This window comes from Chinchilla lanigera, unplaced genomic scaffold (genome assembly GCF_000276665.1).
Source record: "Chinchilla lanigera isolate Chin_1 unplaced genomic scaffold, ChiLan1.0 scaffold00099, whole genome shotgun sequence".
NCBI lineage: Eukaryota > Metazoa > Chordata > Mammalia > Rodentia > Chinchillidae > Chinchilla > Chinchilla lanigera.
In genome coordinates this window covers 4,495,727-4,517,316 of record NW_004955500.1, presented here as the reverse complement: position 1 = coordinate 4,517,316, position 21,590 = coordinate 4,495,727, and the positions used below count along the sequence as shown (strand labels likewise).

At 48.6% G+C, this 21,590-nt stretch overlaps 1 protein-coding gene across 4 annotated transcripts in view; it reads right to left on the bottom strand.

Moving 5' to 3' along the window:
* Ano6 (anoctamin 6) overlaps positions 1 to 21,590 on the bottom strand; it is a 190,321-nt gene that overhangs the window by 135,318 nt on the left and 33,413 nt on the right. Inside the window, exons 1-2 of one of the 4 annotated variants that reach the window (XM_013505696.1) lie at positions 9,615 to 9,702; positions 8,251 to 8,307 (exon numbers count right to left, since the gene is read on the bottom strand). The exons of 2 other annotated variants lie outside the window; for them this stretch is intronic. In XM_013505696.1, the coding sequence (XP_013361150.1) occupies positions 8,251 to 8,307; positions 9,615 to 9,687 (130 nt within the window). In that variant the 5' untranslated portion in view covers positions 9,688 to 9,702. Of the gene's footprint in view, positions 1 to 8,250; positions 8,308 to 9,614; positions 9,703 to 21,590 lie in introns of those variants that run through there. One more of the 4 variants, XM_013505698.1, reaches the window with a different exon arrangement.

The following is a 21,590-nucleotide window of genomic DNA, read 5'->3' as shown; positions in this document are numbered from 1 at the left end:
GGGCCGGAGGGTTCCGTGACTGCACAGGAGGAAGGCAGCTGGCCGCTCCGCTGGGCCCCTCCCTTCCCCATTTTGTTTTCCTGAGCTCTGCAAAGGTTCAGGAATCTGATCTCTTTTCCGGCTTCAGGTCCCTAAGGTGGTGGCTCCCAAGGGTCAGTGCAAGAACCAAGTACATCAGCACAACTGGGAACCCGCACAATGGAGCCCCACCCCTGCCCAAGGAGACGCTGTCTAGGAACTGGGGAGGCTGGCTCTGAAGTACAACTGGACTGGGGAAGCACAGTCTCGGGGAGCCCTTCCCTCGTCTGCCAGCACAAGGTCAGTGTCTCCACAGTCATCGTACTGAGCGCAGGGAGCACCCGGGCGAACGATCAAACGCACCATTCAAAACCACAGTGACCAGCACAGTCCACCGTCCTTCCAATGGGCCACTGGGAAAAACAGCTTGGAACAGGCAGATGGGTGCCATGAGCTCCCACACACGGCTCCGACAGGAAGGACACGCTTCCTGGTGGGCACTACCAGGATGGCCACCCCTGCCTAAGGGCAAGGAGGGAGAAACAGACCTCTGTCTATTATCTTTCCTACCCCTCTGCAAAACCAACACTTTATCCGACTGCTGGGACACAAGCCCAGCGTGCCTCGGAGCTGGCAGAACTGCCACCCGCTAATAGCCCGGAGGGCAAAAATTTCAGAATCTTTAATCGTTTAACAGTGTCTTATTCATGAAATGTGAGCTGCAATTTTAGTTGAGATTTTCAAGATGCTGGAATTACGCAGCCTGACAAATACAGGACGACATTTAAATTCTGCATTTCTTCTTCTGGTTGCCGCAAGTCTCCCCTACTCTCGTGTTAGTTATACGTGACTGTCTTAACTGCTTCCAAACAGAACTACAGGTAGAAAGAAATCAGCCGGGGTAAAAGCCAAATAGCTATGGGTAAAAACCTTGAAATACTCTATTTCACCTCCTTGGTCTTAGAGATGGGAAACAGCAAGGAGAAAAATGGGCCAGTTTAGAGAGTTCATAGCAAATCTAGGAACACAAGCCAAGTCACCCAGTCCAGGTCCAGGGACCCTGCACCGTACCACCCCACGCCCACGCTTTCAAGAACTGAGGCCAGCCGGGGATTTAGCTCAGCGGCACAAGCACCTGCCTGGCAAGCGCAAGGTCCTGAGTTCGATTCCCGGTACCTAAAGAAAAACAACTGAAGGCAGTGACATGGAGATTCACAGCTTGCACAGAAATCGCTCTCACGTGTGGCGAAATGCCTCGCTAACGGCAATTAAAAGCTCGAGGCCCTGAGACTCATGTCAGGACACAGTACTGAATGCATGTGTTCAGCTCTGCTCCCACGGGAGTAAACAGAGAACAGAAGACAGGGCAACTCGGTGTTGGAAGGTGGACAGCAAACAGCAAGCGGTGGCCGCTGGCTCAGCGACCCGGAGGAAGCTCCATCCCACCTCAGACAGAAGTGGGTCCGTCAAGCTGTAAACCTTCCAGGAGAGCAGGACAGGTCGGCAGCACAGCTGCTTCAGGATGGCAGGAGAACTGGCGCAAAGTCTGTCTCGGAACAGTCGTCACACACCCGCCACACTCAGCTCGGAGACACTCACACCTCCCGCTCCAGCTCCCACCCAGGGAAGCCGGGAGGGCTGCGAGCTCAGCAGTCCGCTGAGCATCTCCGGACTGGGAGACTCTGGGCCCAGCGGAGGACAGGGATCCCACCTGAATTACACAAACGATGACTGCCACGTGAGGGCCTACACTTCTACCTAGCCCTGTGACTGCCTGTGTTTTCTCGTGGGACCCCACTCAGCTCCAAGTTAAAAAGAGGGAACAGAAGAAGAGAAAGGGAGGGAAAGGAAAAGCAAGGGAAGGGAAGGAGGGAGGGAGGGAGGGAGGGAGGGAGAGAGGGAGGGAATCTCATTAATGTAGTGCTTTAGCGTAGTCCGGTACAGAGTGGGCAGAAGCGCACCGTCAAAGAAGTTTGTGTTTAGAGTCCTAACCCTTTTGTCACCACAGGGAGGAAAAAGAAGGGAAACAAAGGGAAAGGAGAAGACATGAAAATACTAAGACCGCTTTCCTAAAAACCAACAGTCCGGGTGGGTCACCCCAGAGTGAAGCCTGCAGGGAACCGCCACACTTCAGTCATTACAGAAAGCATCTAACAGAGAGACAGCACAGCAATTTGGACAAGAGGAAAAAAAAAAAAAATCACAGGAAGAAGAAATTAAAGCAAAACCAAAAACTAGCAGCTTCAGAGATCTGACAAAGGCATTTTCATGAAATAAGGACATGTTACCAAAGACAGACATGAAAGAGAAATAATCAGAAAATACAGAATTGGAAGTTAAAACAATGACATAAATTCAAAATTCAACAAAAGGTTTGAGAAATACGATTCAGAAAACATTTTTAAATGCTGAACCAAAAACAGGGATAGCAAACAGGAAACTTGAAAAACCTGGGCATAGGTTCAGCGAGTCAAAATCCAGGTAGCAGAAGTATTCACAACAAACAAAGTGGAATACAAGTGCTTGTCAAAGCAAGAACTTTCCCAGCGTGGAAGAGCACTTTTTTTTCAGAAGTAAAGAATATGTTTCTCCCAGAACTTAAAAGAATGTAAGGACATCTTTTTCCCTTTAAAAAAAAAAAAAAAAAACCCCGGGGGGGGGTTTTTGCCTTTGGGAGGGTCTGGTAAGTTTTGGACGTACTAATTAATTGTTATAACAACGGGTTCCAGGAGAAAAAGCCTACACAATTCCAGAGAGAAAGAGTTTTTCACACAAAGGGTTATAAATCAGACCCCACGTAAGGAACTCTCCAAGGAAGTTCTCAAGAGCAACTCTTGAAAGTAGAAGGCTTCAAACTTCTGAGAGCTCGTTTCCACCCTACGGTTATATACACAGTGATGTCACCGCTGAAAAACCAGGGGAAAATGCAGGCATTCTGAGACCTTCAACTCTCAGAAAATGACCTCTCTCCTTCACACCCTTTTTCCACAAGGCACTGGGAAATGTGCTCCAGCAAAACGAAGTCAGAAACCAACAGAAAAATCACCAACTTCGGGCTCTAAAGCAAGGCCAAAAGAGCCCCTGAGATAGGCGGTGGGACAGAAAGGGAGTCCTTTCATGGCCTGAGCCCCAGGACAATTCAGTTTAGATAAGGCGCTGGGGAGGGTCCAAGCCTGAGGGAGGCCCTTCCGTGAAACCACGGGTTTGACGGAGCTCCTTGTTTGCAGAGGGAATTTACAACTGAGGAGGAATGTGAGGCGGAGCTACTCATCACTACATCAGAAGTTGAGAAATACAGTGGGTGTCTGCTGCTGAGAGGAAAAGCCATCCAGGTCTGTGGCGCGGCTCATCCGGGGTCAGCCTTCCACAGCTGTAATAAATTCAGGCATTTCAGGCTGCAGAGTGATCTTCCCCAATATAATACTACTGCGATCGGTGTAGGGCAGATACGAGGTTGAGAAGGTCTGCCAGAAGGGGTGAGGGCTGAGGGTAGACGAAAGGCAGCCAAGGGCTGGGGATGTAGCTCAGCAGCACAGCGCCCGCCTGGCAAGCGCGAGGTTATGAGTTCAATTCCTGGTACCACTGCTATGAGAAAAAAAAAAAAAAAAAAAGACAGCCAGCCAAATTTGGCATTAACAGATAATGCCTAAAAAAAATAGACAAATAACAATATAAGTGTATTAATTAGCGATCACGCTTATGAATAATTACTGTAAGAAGGTTGAAAACACTGGCCCCTGGGGAACAGAGAATGGAAGGGGAAATGGTGCTTTTCTTAAAGAATCTCACAGTGTTATTTCTGGGTTATGTAAACATAAACTAATGACATAAAACTGGAAAATAAAAATCTTCCATTTTTTCTCCTCTGTGAAAAGAAGGTGGGAGGCAGGGATGGGATCCTCTGCTAGGGATGCGGCTCGGTGGGAGAGAGCTAGCCGAGGGGGAGCGAGGCCCCGAGGGTTCGATCTCCAGCGCTGCTCTAAAAACAAAAGCACTCAGGTCACACACCTGTCTTCTGAGAGAGGATACAAGAGTCTAGGAAAGTGTTTGGCTTTTCTGTTTTTGTTGCTGTTGTGGTTTTTTTTTAATAGAACAGTACCAAAGCATTGATTCCCTCACTCATTCAGTCATTCAACAAACACTTACTGAGCACCAGAACAATGTCTTTATGGAGCTCTGAATCTATAAATATACAGATACATACTAACAAATACACATACACCTACCTCAGAATGAAGTAAGTGCTCTGAAGTAAAGCAAGTTGAGAGAAGCAGTGATATCTGAGTGGGTCAGGGATGCCCGATCTGAGCAGGTGACACCCGGGGAAGAACTGCATCAAGTGCAAGGCCAGCACCCCACGTGAGCAAGGGGGTGGGAGGCTGAGCGGGCAGGGCTGCGGACGAGGACAGGGTCGGCAGGGTGCTGACATGTCAAGGGGCAGCAGGAGGCACTGTGGCTGGGGCACAGCGTGGAGGACAGAGACCAGGACGGGGAGGTGGCGGGGCCTCCCGGTGCATGGTCAGGAGCTGGGCTTTACACCGTCTGTAGGGCGGCCGCTGCGACCAGGAGGAAGGTGTGGGGCAGGAGGACCCCTGTGGCCGTGGTGAGACAGGAGGTACGCGGAGGAAGGCAGGCCAGCGGCCTGAGAAGCAGCTGCGCAAGTTCCAGCAAGACCTGGTGGTGGCCGGGCTCAAACGGACGTCCTGGGCAGGGACTAGGAGTGCGTGGATGTGCACGGATGCTCACGGCGGGGAGCTGAGGGCTGCAGGAAGGCAGGAATCAAGGACGGCTGCACGTTCGGGGCCTGAGCAAGGGGGTGTAATCACTGTTACGATGAGGAGCAGCGGCCACGCTGGGAAAATAACTAAGAATTGAACAAGATTCAGATGTGAATTAGACCACCGATGAGGAGGTAAAGAGGACCGCCACAAAGCAAGGCAGAGGCGGGGGCGGGGACAGGCAGGCGGAGCCGTCAGCAGCAAGGCAGTTAAGGTCCAAGCAACGGGTGGGATCCCCAACGAGAGCTGAGAAGAGGAAGAGGTCAGAACACTGCAGAGGCCCAGAAGGAAAAACACCAAAAAACAACGAGCAAGTTGTGAGCGGACTCAGGACGGAGCAGCATCCCGGCTCCAAGGAGAGAAAGGAGTTCAGGAAGGAACGGCGCCCAGTGCCGCGGCGGGAAGGACCAGCCCCAAGGAAAAGGTCAAGCGCCTCTGAGCCTCTCGGCGAACGCCCTGCACTCGGAGATAAGCCTCCGCACACAGCGTCTTCAGACCAGCTGACATCCGGAAGAGCAACCCTCAGCTCACCTAGAACCTTGCACTCCGTCCCAGCCACGCCGCGCCACAGCAAAGCTTCCTGGGGACTGGCCCAGGGACCCCGTGCCTCTGAGAGGGCTCTCGGCAGAGAACACCCGACGTGCTGGGGCAGCACTGACCCACTCTACAGGCTCGCGGCTTTGTATAGCGCACCGTGTACGAGGAAAATGAACAGCAGTCAAATGACTGTTGCTCCTGTTTATGATGAGGAGACCGTGGCGCAGAGAGGTTAAGCGACTGCACAAGGTCACACAGCTAACAAGCAGAGGAGGCAGGGCTCGCAAATCCAGGATTTCAGAGAAAAGGAGGAATTATCAACCGCTGTGCCTGGCTGCCCCTCCGCGCCCAACGCCAAACACGTAATTTCTGAGAATCAGGTTACAGAACTCTAAGACTCTAAGACTTCTGGCCAAAACTAGCCATTATTTCTTCCCTTTTCGAACATTTAGTTGACAAACAGTGATTGAATCTATTGAAGGTACATCACGTGCTCTGATGTACATCCACGCAGTGCAGTGGTTACCACATGCAATTAATTAAGCTCCCTCCGCCTCAGGCTGTACACTACATTTAAGGAAAACTTACTCATCTTTAACTTAAACTGTATACCCTTTGATCATCCTCTCTTCACCTCCCCTCCTCCTACGCCCTGGCCACCACTGTTTTACCCTCTGCTTCCATGAATTTGATTCTTCTAGATTCCACATATAAGTGAGATTATGCAATATTTTTCTTTATCTGACTTATCTCGCTTAGCATAACGTCTTCTGGATTCCTCCAGGTTATCACAAAGGATTTCCTCTTTTTGCTAGAAAACGGAGTAGTAGTTCACTGTATATATGTACCACAACTTCTTTATCTATTCATCATCCATAGACACACTGTTTACATATTTTGGCTGTTACAAATAATACTACAGTGAACACAAGGGTACAGAGATCTCATCAAGATATTGATTTCATTTCCCTTGGATATACACCCAGAACTGGGATTGCTAGGTCATACTGTAATTCTAGCTTTTGCTTTTTGTTTCCAAACTGCCATGCTATCCTATCTGCCATACCAGCTGGACAATTCACGTTCATACCAACAGCATAAAAGCCTTCCCTTTACTCCGCACCTCCCCAGCACTTGTTACCTCTTGTCAAACTACTGATGTTTAGCAAGGATGCCAAGAGAAGCGAAAGCCAGTCCTCTCCCACTAGCACAGTAAATGCTCAGAGTTAATAATCTGTGTCCTTTGAGGACTTCTCTCATGCCGTAAGACCGATGACATGAGGATTCTGAAATCGGACAGACTTGGACTCCAATGTTGGCCCTGCTCCCTCGTAAGCAGATGCAGCGTAAAAACTGATGTGAGAAAGTCCTAACTTGCAGGGCGGCGGCAAAGATTCAACGACATGACGTAAGTGGAGACACGGGACCCCGAGCCTTCCATATTTAACACGCCCTTCTCTCCGCCTCCTCTTCACTGGCAGGCTCTACGGCTAAGTCAGAGATGGTTGCTCATCAGTAGCTATGATTGGTTTGTTAAATTTTCCATCCCCAAACAAAAAAAGTAGGAGGTAGGTCTTTATACTTTCATATTTTACCTTTACAAAAGCTGTAAATGTTTGCATTTTTCACAGTGTAGTAACAATTATCTAATATAAAAATCTTTTACATTTACCTCCAACTAAATTGCTTGCTCTCACCTCTTCTCCAGGAATTTTTAGGAGTAGTGGATTTATTTTAGGAGGATTTTTTTGTGCTGCTACTATGGTGGCTTCAAGTCCACACTGTCACACTGGGATGTCACTACTCCTGATAATGATGCATGGACCTGTAAGTCTTATTAAACAGGTTTCTAAGTGGTTATATACACGTTGGTCACTGTTCTCTCTGGTCTGCAGTATCGTAACATTTTGGGGTCTACCCTGTAAAATAGCCCCGTCTTGGTTTCAAAACTTTTCACTTTGATTTTCTACCCAAGAAAACCATGAATTTCGACCATGCCCACACTGAGCCTCCTGTCTACCTATAGATTAGGGATGCTACCTGCAGTCTTACTTCCTGAAACACATCTGTCACAGACACAAGAATAAACATAAACACTGCAAATCGGAAAATATTTGCCCAGTAAAAAAGATGACAGTGACCAAGCATGATGCCAAGTAAACTGGAATGACAGAAGAAAACAGATTTTTTTATCATTTGAAAAGGCAAGTACTATATATTAATCCAAAGAAGCCGAACAAGGGGCTGGGGATTTAGCTCAGCGGCACAGTGCCTGCCTGGCAAGAGCGAGGTCGTGAGTTCGATTCCTGGTACCAGAAAAAAAAACAAACCAAAGAAGCCAAACAATTTAATTCGGCCATTCTAACAGAACATTATATATTCAGTATGATTAGGAAAATAATTCAGTCCTTAAAACACATAATTCTCATGAAATGACATTATTTTCTCAGCCAACTTTTGTTTTAGTGCCACCTGCTCCCTTTCCCTACGCCAATGCAGATGTAAGTATGTCATTCAAAGGTCCCTGGGTGTTGTACTGCACTTGAACAACCTGTAAAGCCACTAAAATTTTTTTTGCACTTTTTGTTATCAAAATCCCCTCATCAAACATTTCTTGCCAAACCTCTCTCCTGGAAGGCAGGGTGGGAAGGTCTCATTTACGGGATCCTGGCCCACCCTGCAGCAGGCTGTAGGCAACTAGGAAATAAACTTTGTTTTCCCAAGTTATTTTCAGAAGATGGCACTGCGAAATCATGATTTGTAGCAACCCATGTGGACTAACTGATGAATTACAAGTTTGCAAACTTCTACAAATAGTGTCTGGGACCCTAAAACACACTAGGGATTTCCAAGAAAGATGAGTGCCTGTCCTCCTGAACCGCCGGTGCCATTCAAACACGAAAGAAGGGGATCTTACCCAGCGCGGATGGGGGACTAGGAGTCAGAAAAGGCCTTCTGGAGGCTGGAACATCACCTGAAGGATGAGGAGGCATAATAAATACAACAGACAAACATAAGCAACGGTGTTCACTAGGCAGCACGAAGACCAGGAAGGAAGCACCAGACCTGAATCCCAAACCAAACCTGCTTCTGCAACAACTACGGTTTGACCTTGACCAGCCATTGGACCATGCTCTGATTTTTCCATATTCATGACAGGGGAAAATTAAAACAGTCAACTGCCCTTACCTCTTGCTGCGCATCAGAACTGCCGGGGAGCTTTGAAAAAGGTTCTGGCTTTCACCTCTGGAAATGCCATTTTAATCGGTGGGGCATCAGTGTTTTCTTTCAAAAGCTTTCCACACAATGCCAATCTGCAGCCACAGCTGAGAGTCACTAGATGAGATGATCTCTCCACTGCGGTGCACAATGATATCCTCTAGGGAGCTTTTAAAAAGCCCAGTGCAGACTATTCCAGACAATTAAACCAGAATCTCTGGGGTGGCGCTCGGGCGTCAGTAGTTTTAAAGTCCCCAGGCTGATTCCAAGCTGCACCCAACGCTGACAGTCGCTATCCCAGACCCCCGGAATACTTCAATCTCCCGCTCCAGACAGTGAGCAAGGGGAAAAGAACAGACAGGTTCCTAAGTTTCTCCCTCCTGCATTCCTGTACCAAATTATAAAGAACGGGATGCCAGAGGTAAGTGATGCTTTTCAACGGGGCTGTACCACACAGCGGGCTGATTTTGTATGTGTACCTTCGTGTCGGTGCAAGGCAGGTGGGAAATGCCTCTGCGGCCCTAAATTTAAAATTCAGAGAAACACTTCTACACAATGACTCCACGGTGTGCTCGCTGCAATACGTAGTTAGAATTTGATTTGCATGGCCGACTGTAATATGAACATTACACTCCCTACCCCTGAGGTCACTTATTAGGCAAGGCGAGCTACACAAACAGTAATTAGAAACACTGTCGACTACCTTTTAAATCTGTTGCTAAATTATGTTTTTCTTGCACCAGAGCCCAGACACACAGCATGTCCACAAGCTTCACAAACCAAAGCCTCGGAAATATTTACATTAATCAGGGCATAAGCTACCTCGAGGCCTTCACACATTTCCCTAGGATCTCCCGGGAAGCCTGGCTGCTTTAGAAGGCCGCGCGTTACCGCTATTTCTCACACTTGGGTAAATAAAACACCGCCCGTGTGCGGCTCGGAGTCCCAGGTGCAAAGGAGCTCTCCAGAGGCTTGGCAATGAAGCGCACCCCTCATTTCCTGGAATGAGTCAGACATGAAAGCCGTTCTCGGGAAAGAGCATCTGAATGAGCCAGACGATACCTGTGGCTAAAAGGCTGGGCCTGGGAAGGAGGGAGCGCTGCGGACACGACCGGAGCTCCACACCACACTTCATCTCAGAGGCTTGGAGCGGGAGGGTCTGGTGTCCCGGTCCCGCTATAAATCTTGATTAGCAGAAGACTCCATTAGCAAGCTGGCCCCTCACCAAAGGGCAGAAGCAGCCCCCATAGGAACGACTGCTTTACTTAACTAGAAATAGGCCACGCGTGTTAACGATTTGGACAGACCCTTCCTTCTTCCTGGGCTGCGCTACAGCGCAGAGAGGAAGTCCCCGCCCACCTTCCCCGGCAGGAAGAGGGGCTGGCTGCCCAACAAGGGAGCCAGAAAAGCTGAAACGGCTTTCTCAGCTCTAGTAGAGCCATGGAGACCACTACGAAGCAGCTCTGAGCAGGACTTAAATTAGCCAACTGGCTCTCCATGTCTCCTTGGGAGCTACTGGTCCCTACCGAGGCCTGTAATGGTGGGTGAAGCCACGAGGCCTCAAAGGACAAGACCAGGCCATAGCTGAGGACTTTTGGCTCCAACCCCAATTAACTACAAGGAGACTGCAGCTGTAGGCATCTCACTCCTGCGGTGAAGGCCTTCCTAGAGATAACACAGTTCTCCTAAATTAACATAGGTATTACTTGGAGAATTCCGTAAAGGCTTTTCCAAGTCCTGCCCAGATTCCTGCATTTTCTTCAGTATCCCCCCACTTTGTGTGAAAATCTAATAAATAAGGGCAGCCCAGGGGAGTCTAGGTCTTAACCCTGAGAATCTTGAATAAGAGAGTTGGACCCTCCTGGAGCCCTGTAACTGTTTCAATTGTCTCATTTATTTCAGCCTTCACCACCCACTCATTCAGGAGATTGCGGGCTGATCGACTAGGGTTACTAACCCGACAGTAAAGACCAATGAACAATGAGCTGAGAAACAAGGACTTTTCCGGGCAAATGGGAGGCCAGCCGGTTTTACTGGAATGGCTTATCAGTGTTCTTGCCATCTTAGATTTCTGAAAGGAAACCAGGTTCATTGTAACTGGGAGAGGATCTAGAAACAACTGAAATGGCCATCAATGGGTAACTAAATTTAAATCTGATGCACACACGCTGTAATATTATGTGCCTGTTTAAAAGGCCAATCAGTGTGCACAAATAGACCTGTACTGCCCATGATACATTAACACTGGGGGCCTCTGTATAATAACATTTCTATACATGTTTTTAAAGAAGTTGCCTAGTTAGGAAAGGGTCAGGGAGAATGTTATTTTTCCCTTTAATGCCCACCAATACACTGTGAATTATCTTTTCAGATACCTGTCTCCTGTTTTTACTGAGGATTAACTAGGTACTGGGCTATTTTTACTTCCTTCTGTATAGTGGTCTCCATCTAATTTATTTGTTGGTTTGGTTTGGTTTCTTTCCAGTACTGGGAATCAAACTCACGACCTTGCGCTTGCCAGGCAGGCGCTGTGCCGCTGAGCTAAATCCCCAGCCCTCCATAAAATTTAAAATAAATCGACATTTTAAAAAAATAGATGTGATGGAATTGCGACCCCCCAGAATGCTTACGTTAAAGTTCCCAGCACCTTCGGCTACGGCTGAAGACAGGGCCTTTGGTACCACGATTAAGTTCAGTGAGGAAGCTGGGGAGACGGGCCCTACTCCAGACTGGTGCCGTTGCAACCAGAGGAAACCTGGACACAGCAAGTGACACAGGGTGCCAAGACCCAGGGGGTGACCGCGCAGTGCCAGCGACGGTGGGGCCAGGCGAGAGGGCCCAGGAGGGACGGGACGCGCTGGCACCCTGGCCTCGGCCCTCCAGCACCCGGAACTGGGAGAACACACAGTATCGGTGCTTTACCGGTCCAGGCATACAACAGCCTTCACAAGCTGTTTAACACGCAGAGGGATGCGTTTCAACCAGCAACACGGGAGGGAGCACCAGAAGTGCTCCGTGAGTGAAAACCTGATGGGGCCACTCTGATGCTGACAGCCGCATCTGGCGTGTAAGACACCGAGGCTCCTGATGCCCCGATTAAATCAGGCTGACCCAGGACGTGACGTGAGGCAGGATTCCTTTCAGGACTCTTTCTGCTCATGGCACTTGTCTTTTACAGAATTTTTAATAAATCCCATTACACAGAGAACTAGAGCCAAGCATGGTGGCGCACACCTGTAATCCCAGCACTTGGGAGGCTGAGGCAGGAGGATTGTTGTGAGTTCGAGACCAGCCTGGGCTACAAAGTGAGCTCAAGGCCAGCCTGAACTGCAGAGCAAGACCCTGTCTCAAAAAAAAAAAAAAAAAAAAAAAAAAAGATAAAAAGAACTAGAGCCCAAGATTATATATTACTGACTTTTTATTAGGTCCAAACGACTTTTTTTTTTTTTCTTTTTTTTCCGGTACTGGGAATCGAACTCACAACCTCCTGCTTGCCAGGCAGGCGCTGTGGCGCTGAGCTAAATCCCCAGCCCCTAGGTCCAAAAGACTTTTTTCCTGTGCTGAGAACTAATGAAGAAGAAAGTGTCACAATAACACTAATTAAATTTGTTTACAGACTTTCCACCAGGATTTTTTTTAATATAGAAAAAAATGATATTATCCTATTTGTGTCCCAACCTCGCTTTTCTACTCTAATACACGTGGTGTCCGATCACAATACAATGCACATTAGAAGAAATACGATTATCCAAGGCCAAAATTTATTTATGTAATTTTACATTTTGACAAATTAATCAGTCTTTTCTTTAAAAACAGGAGTTCAGAGACCAAAGACACAAAAGAAGCTGGCATTTGAGAGGAACAAAACTTGAAAATAAACATGTATCTGGGACAGTCAGTACAGGCTCCACGCATTCAGAGGGACAATCACTTTCCATAAGCAGAGAAAGTTCCACCATGGGCTTGGGGACTTGACCCGTCTGAAATCAGACACAGAGAGGCTAAGAAGTGATTCACTGAGCATAAAGATTCTGAAGGGAGTGTGCAGGACGCCCTGGACGGCTCTCCCTGACAGAAGAGCGTTTGGCCCCTGCTTCCAGGTACTGGTGTGTACGGAGCTGGCTTGGATATTTCTTCACCCCCTCAATGGGCTTTAAGCAAAGCAAATAGGTCTAGCCAGGTGCTGAGGTGCAGCCTTTAAAGCAATGATAGGTCAGTGATGCCCACCTACAGCTCCCAGGTAGCATGTGTGAGCCAGGCCAAGAGATGCCATGCTGCTGGCTGAGACTGAGCTCCCAGGAAGAGGCTGATTACGTTTCAGAACGGAAGCCCTATAAGACTGATCGAACAACTACACATTAACTGTTCCTTTCATTTTTTTTTTTTTTATTTTTTTTTTTTTCCCCAGTACAGGGAACCGAACTCACGACCTTGCGCTTGCCAGGCAGGCGCTTTTGCCGCTGAGCTAAATCCCCAGCCCCTGACTGTTCCTTTCAATAAACCAATAGAGATTAGTAGTACGATTATCTTAGCTATCTTGTGCACACATATATTTTTCCCTTCCTTCTTTTTTCTTTTCCCTCCTCCCAGCTGTTCTTTCCTTCTGAGCAGTTTCTTTCCCTTTCACAATATCTACTGTATTATTTTTATTGTTTTTATGTTGTTTTATTTATGTCCTTGTTTTTGTTATTTTCTTTCTGTTCCTTTCTCTTTAAAATTAAGAAAACTGAAGCACTGACCCCAAAGCACTAGATGCTGCCTCAGTCTGTGACACAGATGACTCTGCAGATCCCTCCCTCTGCATACGGCAAGAGTGATCTCAGACCTCCTACCTGGCCCAGCTCACAGCACTCACGTGTTTCCCGCCACTCTCACAGACACTCAGCCCTGAGCCCCTCCCCTCCTCACCAATTAATAAAACCTGGGTTTGGCGCTGGGCCGAGGCCTCTGTTCCAGGTAGCCACCGTTCTGACTGGACCTAGGACAACTGTAAACACGCCTTAGCGTCTTTATTCTCACCACGCACTGCCCTGGAAGTGGCAAGTGTTAGGTCCCTCGCATTGTACCCCACCCAACTTGAAGAGAAAAGCTCCGACAACCAGTCTGTTCACATAGAAAGCCCCTCACTCAGCTGCAGAGACTAAAGAAAATCTGTTTATCAGGATGGTTCCCAGGCCTGGTCCTCAGGCTCACAGGAAACCCGGTGAGTCTACAGAATGCCAGGCTGTAAACCAACAACGTGCCGATGTCCTCCTGCACTGCCCTCCCCCAGAGGCACCAGACCCACCATCACCCCCGAGAAACTTTACATTTTCACCTTCCTCAGTGGAATTTCCCCCTCCCACACCTGAAACTGTCTATAAAGTAGCCCCTTCCTTTGTGCGAGGCCAACGGCTTTTTCACCGTTGGGCAGGCCGCACCCAAGCTGAAATAAAGATATCACTGTTTGCTTCACTCTTGCCTGTTCTGAGGGTCTTGGCCGCTACTCGGGGTCTAGCCTGACAGTCGACTGAAATTAACTTATTGGAATTCCACAACTTTTCCATGGGATTACAAATGTGGACTTTTCTGGACCATGCATGACAAGGTCCAAAAGGGCTTTCTAGCTGGGCGTGGTGGCACACACCTGTAATTCCAGCACTTGGGAGGCTGAGGCAGGAGGATCATTGCAAGTCCGAGACGAGAGCCTGGGCTGCAAAGTGAGCTCAAGGCCAGCTTGAACTGCATAGTGAGACCCTGTCTCAAAAAGACCAAAACAAAAAAAGCGGCGGGGGGGGGCTTTCTAGAGAGAAGAACCACGTCCCTAAGGTCCTAACACAACGCTGGGCAAATACTAAGTCTTTGCCAAGAGGGGCAGAGGAAACAGGTGGAAAATCCACAGCACGTTCCCTTCAGGGGAAGTCAGCACTGCGGGGCTCGTAAGTTGCACAATGGAACACTGAAGAAACTGGAGCCAACTTCTTAACGTCTGTGCTCTGTTCTTACACAAGCTAAAGCTTCTGAAGGTGTTTCTGAAGGAGGAAAAATATAAGGGAACCACCAGCGACACAGAGAATTGCCTATGGGTGGGAAAACAACGAAAACGGGGTATCAGGAGAAAAACAGGGTGATTCGGTTGGGAAATACTCCTCATCTGTAAAGCGGTCAACCACACTACCAATTTTCACAGGGCCACTGTGAAAATTAAATGAGGTAATGGAGGTAAAGTACATAACACGAACCCTGACAGTAGGCACTTAGGGAAATACGCTTGCTATTAAAAGATACGTGTTAATGTATCTATTATTATTATTATTCGACACTGCAAGATATGGCAGAAAGTAAGTGAAAGAACAAGGGGTAGAGCCAGGGTGTTTTTAGGGTTAATCAGGGACTGGGGAATGCTGATGACTCTTGCCATTTCTGCACATGAGATGTGCTCTATTTATTCCTTAGCTATCCCGAATTTGATGCATGAATACACTAGAGCCAACACAGAAGGAACAGAGGCCTGAAATTATCTTTAAAACCAAGACGTTCCAAAATCATCTAAGTTGCTTTTGTACAAAGGTAAATACACAGGTGAATGTCCATCAGGTCTGAGACACCAAATCAATGGACTCAACTATAAATCCAGGAAATCCGTTTTCATAATGAAAATGCCAATGCCTTTTTAATTAAGGGTAGAACCGCCAACATAAAAGACTTACAAGAGATGAAGAACTGCTCCTTTCACTCACTAAATGAAAAAGACTGGTAACACCACAAACGGTTTTTAGTTTTGGTTACCAGAAATTGTCGAGAATCCAAGCTCCGGAATTTTCCAACTGTACAACTTGATGTTGGGGCTCCCGGCCTCAAACCAAATGCAGTGCTCTGGCATTGTAAATTCCTGTTCTAAATCTTATTATCAGGGGCCCCATGATTGTGTGTTTAGTGTCTTTACACAGATATGAAGCTCTACTAAAGATAACAGCATTCTAACACCAAGCAATACTAATTTTTTAATTTAATCTTAGAAGATTTACTCTACATTTTCAAAGCATATGTACAGTAGGACAAATATATACATGTGTTATCAAGGTAAAGTTTTATCACCTAATCGTTGTTAGCCACTGTGAAATTAATACATCAGAGGTCTGTACTAACAGTCCTACTTTCAATATTAGTAGTCTATTTAAAAGCCGTTTAACCGGCCACATGTGGTAGTGTATGGTGCAATCCCAGCACTCAGGAGGCTGAGGCAGGAGGATTGTCCTAAGTCTGAGGCTAGCCTGGGCTGTATAGTGAATTCAAGGTCAACCTGCATCTTGTCTCAAAAAGAAAAAATCTAAAAATTGTTTAATCTTTGGTCCAGGCCCAGCACTGCTGTATTACTTTTTTAAATTTATAAAAAATACAACTCAAAATTACTCCCAAGGGTCTAAATGAGAAAAAATAAGGTTACTCTGCCAGAGTCCACAGAAACTTGCCAAAAGCTAAGAAATCCAAAATAAAAGCAGCAGTCGGCAGTCAAAGAAATTAGCAGACCAAGGACAAAGTAAAACAAAGATGCAAACAGCGTAGTTTGCTGACTGCTGCTAACCGCTAGCCAATATACGTACGGATTCAGAACTGAAAAAATGAGTAACACCTTGGAAACAGCAGAGCACACAATCAGGAAGTAAAAACTGGAAAGAAACGAATTCCTCTGGGAGAGAACCAAGGCTAGCAGCTAAAGACAACTGGTAGCAGGTAACAGGGTGACCACTCAGTAAATTAAGACAGGAGTTTTAATCCTACTTTTGTATCTACCCAACTGGCTTCCCAAGATTTTTTTTCAGAATGTTTTCGGATTTCTCTACGCCTCCAAGTCTTCATCTGTAGCTTGAACAGGAAAGAGGATACAATACTCAAGACTCCCCCAGCTCTAATAATAGGACTGTTTAGATGATGAACAGATACTGTTTTTTTTTTTTGTAAAAAAGGCTACTTTTGTTTCACAGTGGGCGGGGAGCTCACAAGTCCAAAATTTTATAGAACAGAGGAAGGCTCTGTCGGGATGCACAGGAGACAGACCCCCAGCAGGTGTCCAAGGCAGGCCTCTGGAATCTGCACCAACAGCCGGAAATAACCTCGGCCTCAGCCTCCTCCCCTTTGCTTCTGACCTCGGCTAGCTCTCCGGTTGGAGCACTCATCTCTCCGCCCCGGTCTTCACCCCGCCCCGCCAGAGCCCACATGACACACACTGATGCAAAGTGAGTAGCGTTTACAAGGTGTAACGCCATGGAAATGTTTAACAGGCAGCTCCTAACCTGGGGACAGCAGGGCAGGTAACAATTACTAGTTCTTTCCCAGCAGCAGCTTCTCCTGCTCCTGTCAGAAAACACAGCCCAGTGGTAATTCCACCTACAAGGGCCTCACAAAACAGCCTGAAATGTGATAGCTCACAGTTATTACCCATACTACCCAAAGCGTCAGATACACGCCAGACCTACAAATCATCAAGGGATGACCATGCAAAGCTACGTAGTTAGATTCCTCTCACTTGTCTCACACAGACCTACACACACACACACACACACAGCATTCAAGTTGGCTATTTTCTCCCCCAGTTTTAAGGTCCTGGAGGACAGATATCACATTTCATTGACTGTTTCAGCCATGAAGTCTTGCTCACAGTGGGTCCAAAATAAGTATCTGTTGAATGTTTGCAGTTAAGTGCACTCTAGTAAATTGTACGTACTGGAATATTATCTGGCCATTAAATGTAGCTTGGGAAGCACTTCTACATACAGGGAACCTTGGTGACATAAAGTTCTGGAAATAGTGCTGTGGAAGTGACAGTCACACAACACCGACTATACTTAATACCGCTGAACTCTTAAAACAGGCAAAATGGCGAAGTTCATGTATACTTTGTCACAATGAAATAAATACACCTAAGGAAAGCTTACGAAGCAGGTGAAGTGAAGAGGCAGGATTTTAACGTCTGAAGCATATAAAACTACGTCTACCGTCTTAAAAGGGCGGAAGCACAGCTCACGAAAGCAGTGCTGAGGGGGTTTATCCTTAGGAGGCAATGTGAGGGGCGCTGTGTGTTTTTTGCAGTGTTCTGTATTCTCTAAGTTTTCACAATGGTTCACATAAAACTTTTACGAGCAGAAAAAGACGTTACGCAGCAGAACTCGGGGCCAGGAAGCCCCACTTATCAGCAGATAAAATCCCGGTCAGAAGCGTTCACCTCGCTGGGTATCACCTGGCTGCCGCCGCCCATGCAGAGATCGTCCCAAAGTGAGTTCAAACTTTCTTTATTCTACTCCACGTTGGTGTCTCTGCTTTTTACGGTGCCAGAAAGCGAACATCTCAGATTTGCTCCCCGTCAGTACGTTCCATTCAGGCTGAGAAGTAGCAGCTGGTCATCGTTCTAGACATGCAAGTGGAAAACTGGCCCACACGCCGCTGCTCTCGGGGTGCCTGGCAGCTTTCAGACCCTGTGATGAGGAACCTAGGTGGTCTCAGTTTACAGGCGATTCGACATATTCATGCAGGGCCGGGGACATAGCTCAGCGGCCTAAGTGCCTGCCTGGTACGTGCAAGGTCCTGAGTTCGATTCCCGGTACCCAAAAATAAATAAATAAACAAACATATTCATGGATCCCTGAAACAGGACTCTGGGAGTCACACCGGCTTGAGGTAACGTGGCACGGGCTGAAGACTGCCACTTACGCAGGTCAGGCGTGCTCCTGGGCTCTGTCTCTACCCAAATAAAGCGGGGAGATATTTCCCCCTCCTTGGGTATTAAGGAGAGGCGGAGGAAAATCCGGAAACCACGTTCCAACCGGTGCTCAGTCTAAAGCATTAGCTTCTTTTCCTTCTCTTTAGATCAACTGTCAGAAAAGCAACAGCGAAATAGTAAAAATAACCAATTACCTATAATTAACGAAGTTACCGTGAGAGAAGGACTCCATTCTTCTAACTCACCCTTCAGAAGGCCTCACAGTAACTGAAGGCAATTCTCCCACGCTTTCCTCAATACAGTACTAGGCAGATAACGATCCCTGCCCCGCGGCCGTCGTACCCCACAGACCGTGAGGTCCCGGTTCAATTCGTTCCTCAACATCCCCACCCTCCACAAAAGCTGCCTTCCCCTGAGCAGGCTCTGGCTCCTCAGCCCTCTGCAGCCTCCTCCACATTCCGCTCTCCAGGGTCTGAGCAGGGCCGAGCACGGCGGCGGAGGACAGCAGCTGCTCACACAGCCCGGCAGAGGGCTGGAAAATACAGTGAGGCGTTCTGCTTCCCACAGTGACAAGCCTCTGAATGACGGCCGGCCGGGTGTGCTGCATTCCTGAGACAGACGGAAGTGGGACCAACAGCGCCCTCCGCGTCTGCCCCACAGCCTCTGTCCTCTGCTTTGCCTCTGGTTACCAACCACATTCAGCAAGCGGATGGCATCAGAAGTTGAATCAGATCAACTATGTACCGAATTCTTCCCTTCCGAAGAGCAGCCTCTGCCTTTGCAGACGAGCTCCTGCCCTAACCCCTCCGAGTGCCTTGGTAAGGAAAGGGTGACGGAAATGTTCAGCTGTTTGCGTTTCTTTTACGCAGGCTGCACTGCACCAACCAAGCTCCACTACCTTCGGCTGGAAAACTCAAGCGCCTTCTTTCAGTAAACGAGTATTCAGCCTGGTGCTAAGTGCTTCAGAAATAAGCTACTCTTCCTTATTGGGAAAGAAAATAGAAGCAATTTTTCCACAGTGTAATGAGCTCTAAAATACATGCCTGTAATCCCAGCACTCAGGAGGCTGAGGCAGGAGGATTGTTGCGAGTTCGAGACCAGCCTGTGCTACAAAGTGAGCTCAAGGTCAGCCTGAACTGCACAGCAAGACCCTGTCTCAAAAAGACAAAAAATATAAAACAAAGGTCCATACACAGAGGGCTATCATGGCTACACAGAGGGGAGACAGACAAGGAGAGCGCTGGCTCTGCCTGGGCAGGCTTCTGAGAGCTGGGAATGCACACATCTCTTTAGCAGCCACTGGGGAACGAATGAGCTGATCCTCACGGGCTCCAGGGGATCAGGCCCTCGCGTCTTCTAACGCGCTCTGCTTCACACCATCGGCTCTGCTCTGGTTCCTGCACTTGCTGTTCTGTTGCCTCCAAGAGGCGCCTCCTTGCTTTATTTTCAGAATGGAACACACGGTGCTTCCCTGTCTCCCCCGTCTTTCAGCCCCGTGACGTTTCCGAACCTGCATGGTTGCTCTGACCATAGGGAGAGAACACTGTAATGGCTCAGAGCGGACGGGGCAGAGACACGAGCCTGCTTGCTGCAAGGAGCTGGAGAACCATGTGGGCCGTTACAAGAAATACTCACTGGGGCCGGGCCCCGGTGCTCCGGGACGTGAGGGCCTGCGGCCAACTGCCCGGGAGAGGTCGTCTCCCAGCCATGCCCTGTCCTCAGCCCCTCAGCACGCACACTCCTACCAGTGTATTTGTGAAAACCATGGCTCCTACCTCTTCACAGATCACTCCATCCTTTGGTGGAATCCGGTGAAATCTGAGGACACGCTCCCCAGAAAAATGCCTCAAAAGCACAAAAGCACACATTGTGTGCAGCGGCTGGGGCTTCACAGACCCGCAGGCGCATGTATGTTCTACTGTTGAGCCTCCCGGTGTGCTATGCGTGAGGAAGACCCCACCTGCGCTCAGCTCATCGCCCGCTGGAACACCAGACAGCTCCCCGGGGCTGGTCTGTGCCGTGCATGAGGCTTCCGCGGGGAATTCTCGTCCTCATGGGACCTGTCCAAGAAGCTGCTCTACTTTAGTTCAAGCATCACCTCCTGAACATAATTAAAACAGTCTGAACCTTTCACCCCAATGACCCCACCCCAAAGATGGAACAAGCACTTCTTTCTTTGCGGCCTACTAGACCCTGCAGAAACTGCACGGTATCTATTACGTTCACGGAGCTAACGTGCCTGTCTTCCTTCTGTCGACCTTCAGCAAGCGGAAGGGCCTGGGCTGCAACCCAACCACCTCTTACTTCCACCCTGCAGTGAAGTCCCCATTCTGGAGAAAAGTACTCCACTGGGGAAAGAGACTGAATCCGAGCATGCCCAAGCGGGCAGGACGAGGGAGTCTAAGATAAAGCAGAGGAGTGGCCGTCAACCAGAAAAATCAGAGGGGCCTGTGGAGGAGCACCTGGGCGACTGTCCTTGAGAGAGGAGCAGCTGGCTCCACGTCGGCTGAGCCTGATCCTGTTTCCGTGTACTGATGTGTACAGAGCTGGTGGGACCCTTTCCTGATCCCTTCAGTTGGCTTTAAGCAACGCATAGCGGTCTAGCTGAGGTGCTGATGGTGGTCTTTAGAGATGGCAGGCGTGTTTCCCCGGATCCCGTTGTTCCCCCAAGTGGGCCAGGATGAGGCGGGATGTGCGAGCCGGTGCTCCACGCTGTGGGCTGGGATCAGCCTCGGCACACAGACTGACTTCCTGGGGCTTCAAACATTACACATCAGAGCTGAAGCACCGACCCCAACACATCAGATGCTGTCTCAGCTGTGTTACGCACATGACTCTGCAGCTCCTTCTCTCTGCATACTGCACAGGTGATTTCGGGCCTCCGACCTGGCCCGGCTCACGGCGCTCACCTACTTCCCACGGTTCTCACAGTCACTCGCCCTCAAGCCACTCCCTTCTTCGCGAATGAATAAAACCTGGGTTCGGCCCTGGGTTCCCGGGTGGCCTTCGCTGCGGCTGGACACAGGACCCGCTGGCTGCCCATAAGCACAAATACGCCTTAGTGTCTTTATTCTCGCCATGGGCTGCACTGGAAGCGGGAGATCGGAATTAACTCGCTAGAATTCCAGTAACTTTTCACGGGATTTCAAATACAGACTTCCTGGGCCGTGAGGAGGACGGGGAAGGGCTCTCTGTAGGGACAGTATGGGGGATGGGAAGCAATGTGAGCAGGAAACTGACGTGAATACACTGCAGGATTTACGGGGAGCGGAAAGTGAGGCCGGAAGACATACAAAGGGACGAGGTGTGGGCACACGTGGATGGTGTGCGAGGGCACCTGG